A 16,689-nucleotide genomic window follows, 5' to 3' on the forward strand; every position below is an offset into this window, starting at 1 on the left:
AAGTGTTCCATTCCCCAGTTCTAACCTCCCTTACCGTTAATATATATCCAGCCAAACCAAACCCCGAATACAGCATATTTCTGAAAAACGATGGCAGAATCCCTTTCTAATGCTCGCAAGGCAGGGCAGAGAGTTTGCATACAACATCATGCTCCACGCACTGTGCGCCCAAGTTTCCGATAGGCAAGTTTCTCCCAGGCACAGCACCAGTTAAAAGTGCAAAGCAGGGAGCAAGATTCAGAGGGTAAGTCACGCCGGGCCATCAAACTGAGAGCAAAATGGGAGGTGGCCATTTAACGAGGTATATAGAACAGTGGGAGGTCTGGAGGGGTGGGAATTAGAGTTAAAAACATGGATGGGTAGCATATACATGTAGTCAAGGCAAGTAAACTGGCAATTTCTGTCAAGTTGAAAGGTACTCTAATTGCTAATGGATAATCTGTAAATTCCTCGTCAGTGAATCTTTTGTTGTTGCCCAGATACTATATTTACACCCGACATTCTGAACAACATGATGTATGAGAATTTTCAGTTCTTAGCTGATTATTACACATTTAGTTACAATTTAACGGATAGGTTTAGAAGTTAAGGGTCACGGCCACTCCCGAGAAAGTAAAACCCCAACTCGCTACAGAAAAGTATCTGAATTTTGTCTCTCCACCATCATTAGAAGTTTACACAATGATTAAAAGTGCGCAACAAAGTATACAATTAAAAATCCTAACCAGGATAAGTGAGCACATTTTTTTTTAAAAACAGCAAACGGACTAGGAATTGACTGCAATTCGATTGTTTCCCTGCAGTCGGACACTTGAACTGTTCCACTCAGCTGCGACTGAAGGCTTCATGAGCACAGAACCGCTTCAGGGAAAATGCAGCAGATAGCTATAGCAACAGCTCCGAGGGGAGATGGTTCCCAAGTGGCAGCCATTTCAAATCGTGGTAGCCAGGTTGTGTGGGGGATGGGAAGAGAGGGAGAGGACAGATCGACAAACTGGGTCCATTTTCACCACAGCCAGCCTGTTGAGTTGTACAAGTTGGAAAAGGTCCGGCAAAGCTTTCGCTAATGATTATATATACAGGAAACTTTTTTTTTATCCGGCACGGACGGGACCGACGTGGTGCAGGTTCATCAAAAATTCCGGATAGCCGAACGCTATAGTAAAAGATAGAGCTGAGAGCTCCGTATAAAGCAACAAACCCTGCAGCTTCAGAACAATGGCCACAAGTTGCAAGCGTCTCTGTAGCTTAGCAACAGCTGCAGCCACACCCTTGCACAGCAACAAATGGAGGAAGGCAAGTAATAAAAGTTACCTGCACCTACTCCTGAATTTTGCCGGTTAACTGAGATTTCCGGTTATTTAGGTGCCGGTAAATCGAAAGTTTCCTGTAATGTGATCACTGCTGTACCCGACACTCACAATGTACCAGTGTTAATAGATCCTTCACAAAACAATGCTTCATAAAGGCTCCCCCAATGCTTCAGCTGGTTAGGGCAAAAAAAATAGGTGAACCGTACAAACCCCAGGTTTGATCCAGAGTCTGTGCTGATCTCAGCGGGGGCAGTGGCAGGGGAATAAGACTGGCTCGGGTTCCTGCTCCTAATCACTATCCAGTGAATCCTGCCGAGAGTGCGCGTACGCGGTCGGGTCAGAACATGATCTAGGCTCCGGTGCAATGTTTCCCGTGGTTGAATTGTCTGGCAATGTTCACTTGTCTAGGCACACATGATTTGAACTGGGTGCATTATTCCCCACCTCCTGCATCCATTAAAATGCATCTATGCACCAGGGGGGGGAGGGGGGAGGGAAAGAGGGGGGAGAAGGTTGGGAAAAATAAAATGCTTTCAAAAATAATGATGCACTTACCAGACACGCGAGTAGAATGGACTATACGCTGCGCCCTGTTGCATTGTACTAAAGTCACAAATACCAATTTTGTTTACCTGTTTCTTAGTCTGTACAGTTCTTGGTGGTGACTGGACGAGCGATGGAAATTGTGGCAGCGGTGGGGAATGCATCAAGAGTGGGGAGGACACATCTGCCATATGAGCTGAGGGGGGAAAAAAGGATCAAAAATCAAAACACAGTCAAAAACAATTTTCCATTGAAACAATCAGTGCGCGTGAATTTTGACTCAATTCTCTCTGGATTACAGGTGAGGTTTGTGCATGGTGGGTACGTTTTCTGCTGTATTTATTCTTTATATGTGCAAGAAATCTACAGCAGGATGGACAGCTTGCAACCAGTCATTTTTACAATAGAATAAGCCCTATTTTCACACACAAACATTGATAGCACCAACGTTCCCGCTAAGCTGCCAGGCCCGGGGCTGGCTTTTCAAACTTGAAATTTCACGCATGCACCAGGCTTTGAATGGGCCATGCAGCAGCCCCTTAAAGGGCCCGCGCACCCCCCCAAAAACATTAGGGGGGGGGGCGGGGGGACACTGGGTAGCACACCCCACTTCAAGGAAACTCTGTTTCTATCTCCATAGATGCTGCCTGGCCTGCTGAGCATTTACAGCATTTTCTGATTATATTTCAAGGAATCATCGTACGGTTCAATGAATCATCGAGCAGAGGCGGCCATTTGGCCCATCGTGCCAGCTCTTTGGAAGAGCTATCCAGTTAGTTCCACTCGCCCTGCTCTTTCCCCACGGCCCTGAATTTTTTTTCCTTTTCTAGTATTTATCTCATTCCCTTTTGAAAGTTGCTATTGATGTATTCAGATATACAAACAAGAAAATTTGAAGAGATGCCTCCCCTCCAGCCCTCCTCCCAAGTATTTCCACACATCCGTCACGCACAATTGGCAGAGTGAGGGAAGGGTTTTGTAAGACTCCTTACCTGTGGAGTAGGGGTCAGGCTTTGGCTGTCGTGGCGAGTGGTGATGCTGGATGACTTGCTGGGGTTTCGCCTGCTGGGGAGGCTGGTGCTGCGGTTGCTGTGGCTGGGGTTGCTGAATATGGGATGGAAACTGCATAGACTGCATGTGGAGCGGCCTTGGTTGATGTTGCTGCTGCTGATGTTGCTGCTGCACCTGCTGCTGGGGTAGAGCTTGAGGCTGTGGATGGGGTGGAGGCTGTGGATGGGGCGGAGGCTGGGTGTGCGGCGGAGGCTGGGGGTGAGGTGGAGGTTGGGGGTGAGGCGGAGGCTGGGTGTGCGGCGGAGGCTGGGGGTGAGGCGGAGGCTGGGTGTGCGGCGGAGGCTGGGTGTGCGGCGGAGGCTGGGTGTGCGGCGGAGGCTGAGGGTGAGGCGGCGGCTGGGGGTGAGGCGGCGGCTGGGGGTGAGGCGGCTGGGGCTGGCTGTGGACTGGCTGGGGTTGGGGCTGGGACGAAGTCTGGACTGTTGAGAGGAGCGGAGTCTGATTCTGGGCCTTCTGCAGCTGCTGCAGGTACAGATGCATCTGACTGGGATGTAGGGGAATTGTGAGACGAGGCGGTGGTTCTTCCTCTTCCAGCATTGCTGGCGGCTGCGTCATCTGTGGTGGCTGTAGTATAGGCTGTGGGACCATGGGCGGGGACTGTGCAAGGGGCCGTGGCTGTTTCGGAGGTAGTGGTGCGGCTTTCCCGCTGGGTCTGGATGGCTGTTGAGGCAGACTACTGTGCAAAGCTAGAAGGAAAAAAAATCACAAAAGGTGAGACTTATGGGTTTTTTCAAACTCAAGTTCAGTATACAGTAGAATCTCATCACAAGATAGTTATGGATGTGGAAAGCCATTCGGCCCATCTAAATTTAGCCACCTAGAAAGGTCCTTGCGTCTCCGGCCTCTTGCAGCATCTAGCTATTTCTTAAATGATGCCAGGGTTTTTAATCTATCTCGATCTGGAATTCTAGTCTATACATTGATCACTCCCTGTATCAAGAACTATTTCCCGACATCAGCTCTAGATTTACCCATTACCAGGTTGAATGCGTGTCCCCCTTGTCCAACTCTTGCAATTTAAATTTAATATTTGGAACCATGGATTTATCTTTTCCATTTCCTCAACCATCTTACACACCACTGCAAGGTCACCCCTCAGAACAGTTCCTCTCCAAGCCGAAGAGCCCATGTTTCTTCAATCACTCATCATAACGCAACCCTTTGTCATTGGGGAACAGTTTCTGGCTTTTCACTGCATTGCTAAATTCTCCCTTCATACCCACTCCATCCCAACCTCTGCAAAGCAGAGGAACTAAACCTTAGTAAGCAGTTCTCTATTCACATTTCCCCCAAGAGACTCTGACCAGCATTGGTTAATGGGTGTGAGAAACAGCAGTACGGTGTGCAAAGGGTAAGAAGCCCATATATACAAAATCAACAGGGTAGATGCCAGTGCGCTGGTTAAGGCACGTAAATATGTACCTATCAATGACATTGCTACATTTAGTTAGCACATGGGCACCAATACACTATGGTGAAAATAAAGGAAAAAATCATACTTAAGCCACCACACGCCTGGGTGTTTTTCCAGAGTTCAAGTGGATATAGCACAGAAATTCTACCCACCCAGCACGGAACCTTCACTGAATCCCAGTGGGAGAAAGAATGGCTACAATGCAGCTTCACAAAACCTCGAGCTTGATACTGTGCTTTACCAGAGGGCTGGCAATGAAACTGCCTGTGTGCACGCACCTGGAGGAGACACTACCGAATGCTGGGTGAGGTGAGGGGGCGAGTGCTGTTCAGGCGGTGGCGGCAAATGCGTCTGCAGCTCGCTCTGGTGAGGAAGGTGCATCATCGGCTGGCCAAAGTGGGGCATGGCGTCATAGGCATTGGTCAACATCTGCGGTTCCATGATCGGAAGGGACGTCGGTACAAACTGTGGAGGTGATTGTTTCATCGGCGGTGGCTGCTGATGGTGGTGGTGGTGCTGCGGAGAGAAGGAAGAAATTCTTCATTAGAGAGCGTGCCCGAGTAATGAATGTTGTAATCGATAAAAGTTTTAGAAGGTTACTCATTTAATTTTAAACCCTGATCAGACACACTAGGCTTGTGCTACCATTCAGGATGCTGAATGTATTTTCCAGTACAGGAAACTTTGCGCTATCCGGCACCCATGGGACCGAGCTACTGCCGTTTTTTTAAAAGCTCCGGATAGACCAGCGTCAATGTTATCAGATAGGAGCTTTTCATCGCAGTATCTGACCACAAACACTGTTGCTCAGCAACAGCTTGTAAACACTCGGCCCAGTAGCTTGGAAGCGTCTCTGAAGCTGTTGCTAAGTGACAGACGCTTTCCAGAGCCTGCCTGTGAAAAGAAAGCTAGGAGAATAAAAAAAACACCTAACCAAAGCGGCTGCTGATTTCTGCCGTTAGATCAAAGTTGCCGGACATTCAACTTCCGGATAGCACAAAGTTTCCTGTATTAGGTTATTGAGGTCAAATTCTAAAATTTTCCCTCCAGCCCTCCTGGTCACCGCATCCAACATCTAATTGTAACCAATCTGTTCCCAGGCCTCATCCAATGCCACTTTGAGCCAGCTGCTGGCATACTGAAGTGACCCGGACAAGACAACTCCACTCCATTCCATACGCCTCTTCCTTCCCCCCCACCGAAGCAGACAGCAACTGGCCTCCAACTTGCACATGTGCACAGTGAATGGGGATTGACCCCTCCCGAGGCCTGAAGGATCAAATCTGCACCTCCCAACTTCTCTGGTGCAGCAAACGGGCCAGTGCATCGTACAATTGCACTACTCCAAAAACGGTCGGATTTATAACTTCGATATAGTGCGCACGGTGTGCTCAAATTTTGAAACCTTGGCCTTGGAGGGGGTTATGTTGGAAAAGAATATAAACCTTGCTTTTAAAGATAAACTGAAACAGCAGCCATGGTGACAGTGGAGGCCACTGCAACCGTCTCCCCCAGCCTCATGGGCTTTCTTTGAGGGAGGGAGGGGAGGGGGGAGAAGATTAGAATCAGCAGGGTTCATGCTTTTACCCGATGTCCTTTAGGGAAGGTGGGGGCGGGGGGGAATTAGTTGGGTCTGGAGTTTAAATTGTTGTTGGCGGCTCTGTAGTTGAGACAGGCTAAACACCAGTCCAATTGGTTTCCCACATGACATGCTGAATAATCTGTCTCAATGTGCTAGATTCCACCCCCCCCCACAGTTCCAAAAGCAAGGATCTTGACGTAACCAACGGCAACACCGAAGTAACCGTTCCAGATTTATTAAGTTCAGCAGCGGGGAAGACTGGTGTCATTAGCCACCAGTCTCCACGCGTCTGGCAAATTTCCTTTGATGGTGCAGCTGACTGGCACGAGACACTGGCGTCAGGAAGCCACAGCGCCAGTGCATCAATAAAACAAAACAAAAAACTTACCAACAGGCAACCAAGCTTAGCGGAGTCCCAGCTTGGAAATATTAATCTTTTCAAGTGACAATTTGATAAACCTTTAAAATAAAATCTTTACAACAAACTGAGCTAATGAGAGCTCCGTTGTGTAAATCAGATGGATTCTATAACACCAGCGTTCTGCAGATATCTACTGGAGTGATTGTCTAATTTGGCTTGTATTCCCTGTGTATAGAAGATTTAGGAGTGATTTTCGAGATATTTTAAATGTTAAGGATTCGAGGGGGTAGACACAGAAACTATTTCCTCTGCCAGGGGGGAATCAAGAACGAGGGGACATAATCTTAAAATTGGAGTCATGCCATTTAGGAAGGAAATCAGGGAGCACTTCTTCACACAAAGGGAAATAAAAAATCTGGAAAACTCTTCCCCCAAAAGGCTGTGGATGCTGGGGAGTCAATTGGAGCTTTCGAGACTGAGATTTTTGTTAGGTAAGGGTATTAAGGGAAATGGAGTCAAGGCGAGTAAACAAAGCGGAGATACAGATCAGCCACGATCTAATTGAATGGCAGAGCAGGCTCGAGGGATAAATGGCCTACTCCTGTGTTCCTAATTTAAAAGAGGATACGAGCACTGCATTTCCAAAAGGTTCCAATTTACAGATTTCTGATGATGTGCAGTCACCAGCAGAGCTGAAATACACTTGGGAGGGAGGAGCTGGTAGGTCTCAAACTTGTTTATTTTAAACCTCTTCACTTGGAAAAGAGTTAACGTTTGCTGAATTTTACCTTTGACAAGTGGCACAATTATTAACTAAAAAGCTTTGTGATTTTCTACATTTCTCAAACCCGCATAATATCAAGCAATTGAGAAACAAAGAAAATCATTCTTTCAGCATTTTACCAAGGCTTCAAATGTTTGAATGCCTCAAAAGGGCGATATGGAAAAATCTGATGTTTTCTTTCACACTAGATTACAATTCTCCCTCCTCCCAAAATGTAGGACATTTCTCCTCTGTTCTGCCTCCCCCCCCCTCCCCGCACCCCAGCACTATTGTTTCTGCACCATACCCGGCGAGACTGCAGCAGGCAACCTGTTCACGAGGCCTTCGATGGCATCGCTCGAGCCCGGCATTAAGAGGTGCATGGGTACGACCAGAGGAGCCCCAGACGTCAAATTTCCTTCCCGAGACATTAGCCCAGTGCTGCGGTTGCTGAGATTGTGAGCAGCCTGTTTGGGGGGGGGGGGGGGGGGGAGCGATGCAATCCGTCGCCTCTATGACGCACCATACTCCAGAAGCGTCCCCCCCCCCCCCGGCTAAAATTAAGTATCTTGAGGATAAAGCCACTGTGTTAGGGCCTTGCTATTATACCTTAAGCAGAAAGGCAAGCTGTGAGATCATGCTCACAATTCCCCCACATCAAGAGCTCCCAATCTCGGGTCAATTCTTGGGGGAGCTATAAATGGGCCAGTTTTTAAACACATCAGGAGAGCTGATTGTCTGCCTTTCCTCTTGGATAAGAGATTGGTGTTCATTGCTCAGGAGCGACAGGTCAACCTTGGACTGCCTGGGAGGGGGGCAGGGGCAAGAAAGAAACTGCAAATGGAGTGCCTTGGAAATGTATTTTATTTATTTTATTGCAGATTTTAAATGTAGCAACTGAAGAGATGCTCAAACCCCAGCCCACAAGTAAACAAACAGCACGCAGTCTCAGCCCGTTGGTTATTCCTACCTTCTTCTGCTCCCGTCCAGAGCGACTCTTGTGGCTGCCATGTTTGGCTTTAGGTGGCATCTCTGCAGAAGAGAGTTGAAATTGAGATGTGCTGGCTGACGGACAACCACATCTAATCCATACTGTACACAAAAGAGCTCCAGGTTGACTTTTTCTCTTTAAACAGCTCTAACAGAGGACCTGCGCACAGCAGATTACAGCAAGAGTTGTGTTTATACCCAAAAAAAAATGTAGAGTAGGAATTAAAAAATTTTTTAAGTAGGGCTAAAGGTTACAAATTTTCTTCCTTTTCTTTAAATTACTCCCCCCCCCCCCCCCCCGCCGTTTTCATCCACCGCCTAGTTGAAGATCTCCCCTGTGGCTTGTCCCTGCTCCCCCTGGGGATCTGAATTATGCCTCCATAATGGAACAATCAACCCCAGTCCTCCAACAGCACTTGGTCCTATTCTCCATGGGAGAGCAACTAGTCTATCATAGAAATATCTACAATAGAAGCCTCTTAATCAGGATCCCCCCCCGATTAGCAAACATTCGCTGACATGAATCTTGTCATTCATGTGGAAATGACTTATGAAATAATACTGGGTGGCCTGCTGGTGGCGCTGTCCAGGGAGAGTATAAATACTTGGGCATGGGCCCAGCTTGCGCAGAACATTCTTTTACAGGAACTAGTGAAGGACACTAGATCTCCATGTTGTAAAACAGTTGATTAAAGCTTTGTTTAACGCTTAGACCAAGTGCCTAGTAGTTTTATTACATCAGTCTCATTAGCCAGTCATTATTCTATTAAAATATGTGCTGGCTGGCCCCTCAGTGCTCAAGAATTAAGCTCAGTGACCCAACAGTTTTCTGATTCCCATTTTAGAATATTATTCTTGTGCTTTGGGTGCTGCCCCTCCCCAATATAGTGCTCCTTCCTTTCTCTGTTATGAAGGGACACGGGCAACCTGATTCCGGGTTTTGTAACCAGCTGCAAGGATGTGGACGGCAGTGGCTGATGTCATTTTCGCTACCAGCAAGAAGGTGGCTTGTTTACAGTCAACATGTTCCCTTTGTTCAATGCTGTGGTTAAGTAACCATCACGCGGGTAATTGTGAATGTAAACCCGTGCCCGACAATCCTCTGGGCTCCTTGCCCCATCTCTTGCAGGGTTTTACTTACTCTGGCAGTTCCACGCCCTCTAAACTCGCTCAAGCTGGCTCTTCTAAATTCAACAGCAGGCAGTTAAGTAACCAACTCAACTGTGCAAACAGTATTTTCTCTGCGCCGTGAAAAACAACGAGCATTGAGAGTCACTGTATCTTGTTAGCTACACACAAATGAGACGGCTTTTGTCCATTGTGCTTTCAGCTGCTGATCCAATGATGAGTGAATCACAGGATCACCATTTCCCCCAAATGATATGCAAGAGGAATTTTCTTTTTGTGCAAGAGGAATGGCTGTCCGAGAGCAGATGTTCCTTTTTAATTAACATTCTCATTAACAGGGCACGTGCTATATAGTACTGTACCGTGGGTTAATAGAATTACAATCAAATCTATTAACGGATTGCTTCTGGCACAGATAAGATGGCGACTTTCAAATGCAGGTTCAACACAACATTATAAACAAGAGTCAGGTCCACGGGGGTTAAAGAAACACGGGTGTTTACAGCTCCGTGCACACGAGCTGTATAAAAAAATAATGCGTCTGTCTTTGTTTCCTCCGCCTCCCCCCCACCCGAAGAGGGCACACCTGCACAGGCTCGCCACATGAATCAAGGTATTGCATTATCCTGCAGAAAGGATCTAGTCAAATGATGAACTCAAAACTTCCTCCAAAGCAGCACATTTCAACACAAGTCCTGTTACACATGCTGAAAATTCAGCAACAAAATGAGTGATGCAAAACTTAACACTATGGGTAGTCCCTTGACTGCTATAAAAAAATACTTGTGGTCAAAACACAAAACTGGTTTACATCTGAGTAGCCAGCAATACGGGTGGAGGCAACATTAAATTGTTTGAGGAAGATGCTCATCTACCCTGCCCCCAAGTGAAGTGCTTCAGTCACAAAAAAGTTTGCAGTCATCGCCTCCCTCTGACCCATGTCCAGGGCCCAGCTTTCCATTAACTGATTGCCTCAAATTGCTTGCACAAGCGCCTTCGGCCATCAACTTCAGTATAAGGCAGGGAACTATAAAATCTAACCTAGGAACGACGAGTACCAATCCTCATCTTAAAAACTTAAAAAGAATGAGGTCCGCATGCACAGATAGCTTCCTAGTTGGTAAACACCATCACATGGACAAACATTCAGAAGTTCACAAGTCTATTACAACATCTTGCATTTATGTAGCGCCTTTAACTTGGTAAAACATCCCAAGGCACATCACAGGAGCGTAATCAGACATAGCTTGATACTGAGCCATAGGGGGAAATATTCGGACAGGTGACCAAAAGCTTGGTCAAAGAGGGATTTAAAGGAGGAGATGTGGATAGGTTTAGGGAGAGTGGCTTTTAAAACAGGCAATTGAGGTGGCTTTTCAGATTAACAACTTGTTTTCTCAACATGAGCCACCTCTTTTTTTCCACAAAAGCATTAGTACAGGAAATTCTCGATTTACCGGCACCTAAATAACCAGAAATCTCTCTTAACCGGCAAAATTCAGGAATAGGTTCAGGTAAGTTTTACTTCATATTAGTTGCCATTCCTGGAACTGTGGCTGTGTAACCGGGGTTCTTGCACTTGTTGCTAAGCAACAGGGACGCTTGGTCTGTGGCCGGAGTTCCTGCACCTGTTGCTAAGCAACAGGGAAGCCTGGATTTGTTGCTGTGTACGGAGCTCTCGTACCTTTTAACTATACCTCTCTGCAATCGGGACTTTTTGATAAACCGGCACAACGCCAGTGCCGGATAAAAGAGAGTTTCCTGTACAAAGTAACCCTTTAATAGAAGTCAAATTCTTGATTAAACTAGTCTTGTTTGTTGAAGCTATCAAAGTTTCTGAAGTATTCCAGCCTCAGCTATAGGTTCACAGCACCAAATTCCCGATTCGTCATCAATAGTTTCTTTAATCCTTTAACTGCACCCGCTCCCCCCCCCGCGCAAACAAGTTGAGAAACCGAAGCAAAGGGCCAAGCCCCCCCCAGTGAAGGACGCCAGCAAGGTTGATGGAAAACAGATAAGCTAAATCAGTAGGTAGTAATTAGGTGGCAGGAGTTGATATTCAACGAGGAGGAGAAAGGGAAGAAAAACGACGATAAGGATCAACGACAGAAGAACATAGGGAGAAAGAGCAAGAAAAAGTGATGTCTGGCAACCATCCTGTGGCATAGGAGCATCCTATGTCGGCCTTGGTGTCTAGAGAATGATGTCACTGAACTCCAGCAGTTCTGAAGTCACAAGATTACAAATGAAGAAGGCCATTCGGTCCAACTAACTTCACAAATTCAGAAGGACCCTCAAGACCCCCTCGCTACAGCGTCTAATTATTTCTTAATTAAGTGGAGTACTGCATCCAGTTCTGGGCAACACACTTTAGGAAGGATGTGAAGGCCTTCGAGAAGGTGCAGAAAATATTTACGAGAATGATTCCAGGAATGAGGAACTTCAGTTACGTTGATTGTCTGGGAGAAGCTGGGGCTGTTCTCCTTGGAGCAGAGAAGATTGAGAGGAGATTTGATAGAGGTGCTCAAAATCATGAGGGGTCTGGACAGAGTAGAGAGAAACCTTTGCCCATTGACAGAAGGGTCGAGAACCAGAGGACACAGATTTAAGATGATTGGCAAAAGAACCAAAGGCGACGCAAGAAAAAACTTTACGCAGCGAGTGCTTAAAATCTGGAATGCACTGCCTGAAAGGGTGGTGGAGGCAGATTCAATCGTGGCTTTCAAAAGAGAGTTGGATAAGTATCTGAAGAAAAAAAATTTGCAGGGCTACGGGGAAAGGGTGGGGGAGTGGGACTAGCTGAGAGTCGGCACGGGCTCGACGGGCCGAATGGTCGTCTTCTGTGCTGTAATCATTCTAATGATTTTACGTGCAAGGTTTTCACTTGTACTACTCTATCCAGTCATCCTTGTATTGTTGACTGTGTGTGTGTGTGTGTGTGTGTGTGTGTGTGTGTGTGTGTGTGTGTGTGTGTGTGTGTGTGAAGGAACTTCCGATATATCGATCCTAAATTTGCCGTTTACGAGTTTGTGTTGCCTGCTTTTGAATGGTGCTTTCACTGATTACCAGTAATTCCCCTGCACCCCATCTCCCATTTAGTAAAATGTTTTAGCGAATTCACTCAAGTGGTAGGATCTGGAAAAGCAAAAAAAGAGATCACAAATAAAGAAGTTCTTCATGAACTACACTCAATTTGAAGAAATTAAAGCAGTGCAAGCAGTACAGGCTAAAAATATCTGGCACACCGTTCAAACCTAAAGCTGGAGATTCTATATTTTGCCAGTCACTGAAATTTAATTTTTAAATTAGGTAACAAAATATTTCACTGCAAATCAGTGCGATGGGTGTGAAAGCCATTAACAAATGCTGCACGGACCGGATAGAGGCCACCCTTTGTAAGTTTCATTAGCAAGAATAAACGTGACGAGTACTTATTTACAAGAGGCACCATTTTCTCTCAGTTGCGTTTTACCTTCGTGGGTCATTTTCAAAGCAAGCAGCTGCTCAGATCTTGCTCCTTCAGTACAGCACCAATGCAGTACAAACTTTAGTTCCCTCCCACACCCTCCACCCACCCCACCCCCCCCCAGCCATCTTTAACAATTAACTGCACTGCAGTGAAGCTTCAGCGAAGCACCGATCAAACCTGTGATATGCAGTAGCCGTTAATTGTGTTTCTGGTTACACCTGCAATAACTGTGTTACAGTGACTAATCATTTTTTGTGAACCTTATCATTAATCGGTGGCAATGAAATGCACTAGACAGCTCCCCCAGTAGCTGGTATGTGCAATGCCTGCTGTGGCACTGAGCAGACTAGGAGGGTTTCAGGATTCACACGTCCCCCCCCCAGCTAAGACAACAGCTGGGAGCCTACAATTTGCCTCAACGCTCCTGGGCTAGGGAGGGCAAAGAGGAACCGGGGCTCCCCACTTTGGTTCGTGCACCTGCGTGGGCGTCGGGGTTGATGACGGGATCAATTCATAGTTGAGATCAAACATTAAGAACGGCCACTTGGAGGAATGGCGGCCGCACTCGGGACAATGCACCACCAGAGCCAGCGTCTTCAGATGAGATGAGAAGAAAAGAAAATCTGAACACAAGAAAGGCTAATTTCATTATCCCCAATTAACAGTTTCAGATCCCAATTACACTGACCAAGTTGCTTTTATATCCATTTAGTGGCAGCTAGTGTGCTCAAATCCTGATGCATGGGGTCTCGGGCAACATTTTGGTGTTTTTTTTTTTTACTGGGCGTACCCCACCGTTGGCCTTAGAAAACCCATCAAGTTTACTTTGATGTTGTTGCTGGTTGCATAAGACCTGTGCGTCGGGAGTAATAATATGGCACATCGGCCAATATAAAAGGCAGCTTCCGTGGCTCAACACCATCAGAGCCATTCTGCATCACAAAGGTGTCCAAAGGTGGCCATCAGTGAACCAGCAAAATTCAGCAGGCAGAACCTTCAATTTGTCTTTTAAGCAGTTAAATCACGTCACGGAGCAGCAAGCCGGCCACACCTCTATTTACATCCTACTCATGGAAGAGTCACCGGAGTTATAAATTGCATTTCACAATTCCCCAGCCAATCTCCTTCATACACATTTGATGGGGCTCCATTACAATGCAATTACTCTCACGAGCTAGAACTGGAGAGGATCTATTCTGCGTAGTTTAAGAAGCAGAATTAATTAGACCAGGCTACTTCAAACCGATCATTTCAGGTTCACAATTTATCTTGGTCGTTGCGTCTGATTGCTTCACGTGGAGTTGCAGATTCAACGTCGTTAATTCACTGACGCTTAAATCATTCTGAAAAGCGAAATAATTTTTCCCCCCACATTCCTGAAGCTTTTTGAGTGGATCAACTGTTTCTTTTAACTACTCTTGCTTTTTTGTTCAGACAGCTCTTTAACTTGGTAAATTGCAAGCCATTTATTAGTGACAGTTGTAGGAAAGTTGATGAGAGGGTTGTCCCAGGAGGAGATGGAGTAGAATAGGCTTATACTCTCTGGCGTGAAGAATATTGAGGTGTGATCTCATCGAAACATACAAGATTCTGAAAGGACAACAGAAGACGCTGGGAAAAACTCAGCAGGCCAGGCAACATCCGTGGAAAGAGAAACAGAGTTAACGTTTCAGGTCGAAGACCCTTCTTCAGAACTGAGGAAAAAAAGCAGGAAATGAAACAGATTAACAGGCCAGTTAAGGGGCTGGGAAACGGGGGGAGGGGATGAAAGAACAAAAGGGAAGGTCGGGGAGAGGTGAAGAGACATCAAGAGATACGCAAGACGAGGCCAGATGGTAATAGGACAGGTAAAGAGACAAAAGATGGCTCTAGATGAAGTGTGAAATGCTCTGGCAGAGTGAGAGACAGCTGCCATGTGGGAGAGAAAAAAAGGAAAAGGCACAAACCAAAGGTGTGGATAAAAAATATATAAAAATATAATAGGGGCCGAGGTTATGATCTGAAATTGTTGAACTCGATGTTGAGCCCGGAAGGCTGTAAAGTGCCTAATCCGAAGATGAGGTGCTGTTCCTCGAGCTTACAAAGGGCTTGACTGGGTAGATGCCGAGAGGCTGTTTCCCCTGGCTGGAGAGTCTAAAACTAGGGAGCATCGTCCCGGGATGAGGGGGGGGGTGTCGGGCTTTTCAGACGGAGATGGAGACATTTCTTCACTTAGAGGGCGGTGAATCTTTGGAGTGCTCTACCCCAGAGGGCCGTGGATGCTCACTCGTTGAGTATATTCAAGGTTGAGAACGGTAGATTTTTGGACTCGAAGGGAATCGAGGGATCTGGGGATTGGGCGGGAAAGTGGAGTGAGTGCACGTGCGCTAAAGGCGTGTTAACAGCATTCGGTTCATTTTTAGGGTCCTGGAAATAAATTATTGCCCCTTTGGTTATAGTCGGCCCTCAAGTGTGATACCACCCTCCTAAAACAGGACCTGTAGAAGTCTTCAAATAATTCTCTATGGTAACTACAAGAATCTGCGTTATTCTCTCCAGTAAATAAGGGAAGTTATCTTGTTCACTGCACTGACATCCTGGATTAATTTATTTTATAAGGCCGCTCCCTCCCATATCAGTGTCCATGTGTGCAAATTAGTTTTCATTTTCAGTTTCCTCCACTAGATATGCTCACTCATGCTTTGCTCAGTAATGCCCTGATTTCCACACAGTCTCCAATGTTGCTGAAGTCAAGCAATTCTACATAGAGATGCTGGATAAATGATGGGCCAGTTATTCTATTTTTCTTAAATAACTCCCAAATAGCAGTTAGTTGCATTGTAAAAGTGTGGACGCAGTTTGGCTGCTCACCTGGGAGCAGTTTGTTTAATGGGGAGAAAAATTTACTGCCACACGCACACGCAGTGTCCCAGGGACATCATTTGCGTAAAGGGGGCAGGTATCCCCATCATTTACAATGTTCCCAGCTTACCGCCTTGTGGGGTGGTAGGAATATTGGGCGGCAGCTGATCTGGCCGAAGAGGTGAATTGCTTTAAAATATTAGGCCAATGTCTCGGTTGCCGTTGGGAAATTGGCATCAGATCCCCATTTCTTCTTTTTGTAAGTATTCCGGCATCACACAGGCATATTTTCCCTTGGCCACAAAAAAAACTTGGGATTTCAGGCGAGTTGATTTATAGGACATTCTTGTATTATTTTGTCATCTTCTCTCCTCTCCCAAAGGCACCGAGCCACGTTAGGGTACAGATCCAGAGGTTCTGTCAGCCTTCAGACTCAGTCCAAGGTATCCGCTTTTGGCCCAGGTTGGCTATTTGCCTACGGAGAACAACACAGCAAGCCCAACCTGCCGTCACCAGACATCCAGCATGTGGTAACACAAGAGATTCTCTTCAAATTAGAGCTGATGAAAGCCTTCCCCCAGGAGCTAATTGCAACTGGGCAACCTGGAAGTGCCTTAACAGACTTAGGTTGCTCAATGGTGTCACTAAGCAAATGGGGATATTCAACCAGCCCGACAACTTGTGAATGTGGAACTGAGGCACAGACTATGCAACATCTCCTGCAATGCCCATCGTTAGAGGAACCCTGCACTGTTGCAGATCTTGCCGAATTCACCAACAAGGCGCAAAAATGTGTCCAGTTCTGACTGGGCTATGTATAGACTGTCCGTGGACACGATAAGACGACGACTTGGTGCTGCAAATTGACATCAGCAATTGTACTGTGTACAGTTTTGGTCTCCTTACCTAAGGAAGGATATACTTGCCATCGAGGGAGTGCAACGAAAGTTCACGAGATTGATTCCTGGGATGGCGGGACTGTCGTATGAGAAGAGGTTTAGAAGACTAGGCCTGTATTCTCTTGAATTCAGAAGAATGAGAGGGGATCTCATTGAAGCATACAAAATTATTACAGGGCTTGATAGGGTGGATGCTGGGAGAGTGTTTCCCTTGGCTGGGGAGTCTAGAACCAGGGGCCACAGCCTCAGGATAAAGGGTAGGCCATTTAGGACTGAGATGAGAAGAAATTTCTTCAGAGGGTGGCGAATCTTTGG

The 16,689-nt window shown here is 46.4% G+C and overlaps 1 protein-coding gene across 10 annotated transcripts in view; it reads right to left on the reverse strand.

The window, feature by feature from the left end:
• The window catches only part of LOC147097627 (bromodomain-containing protein 4-like), a 205,547-nt gene that overhangs the window by 10,573 nt on the left and 178,285 nt on the right, over positions 1 to 16,689 (reverse strand). For all 10 annotated transcript variants that reach the window (XM_085971599.1, XM_085971602.1, XM_085971601.1 and 7 more), the window contains 4 exons: positions 8,018 to 8,079; positions 4,620 to 4,857; positions 2,849 to 3,613; positions 1,946 to 2,052 (listed from right to left, as the gene is read on the reverse strand). In XM_085971599.1, coding sequence (XP_085827725.1) covers positions 1,946 to 2,052; positions 2,849 to 3,613; positions 4,620 to 4,857; positions 8,018 to 8,079 — 1,172 coding nt within the window. The remainder of the gene's footprint in view (positions 1 to 1,945; positions 2,053 to 2,848; positions 3,614 to 4,619; positions 4,858 to 8,017; positions 8,080 to 16,689) is intronic.

The sequence above is a fragment of the Somniosus microcephalus genome, chromosome 31 (genome assembly GCF_052327205.1).
Source record: "Somniosus microcephalus isolate GS21.2 chromosome 31, FLI_Smic_1.0, whole genome shotgun sequence".
Lineage (NCBI taxonomy): Eukaryota > Metazoa > Chordata > Chondrichthyes > Squaliformes > Somniosidae > Somniosus > Somniosus microcephalus.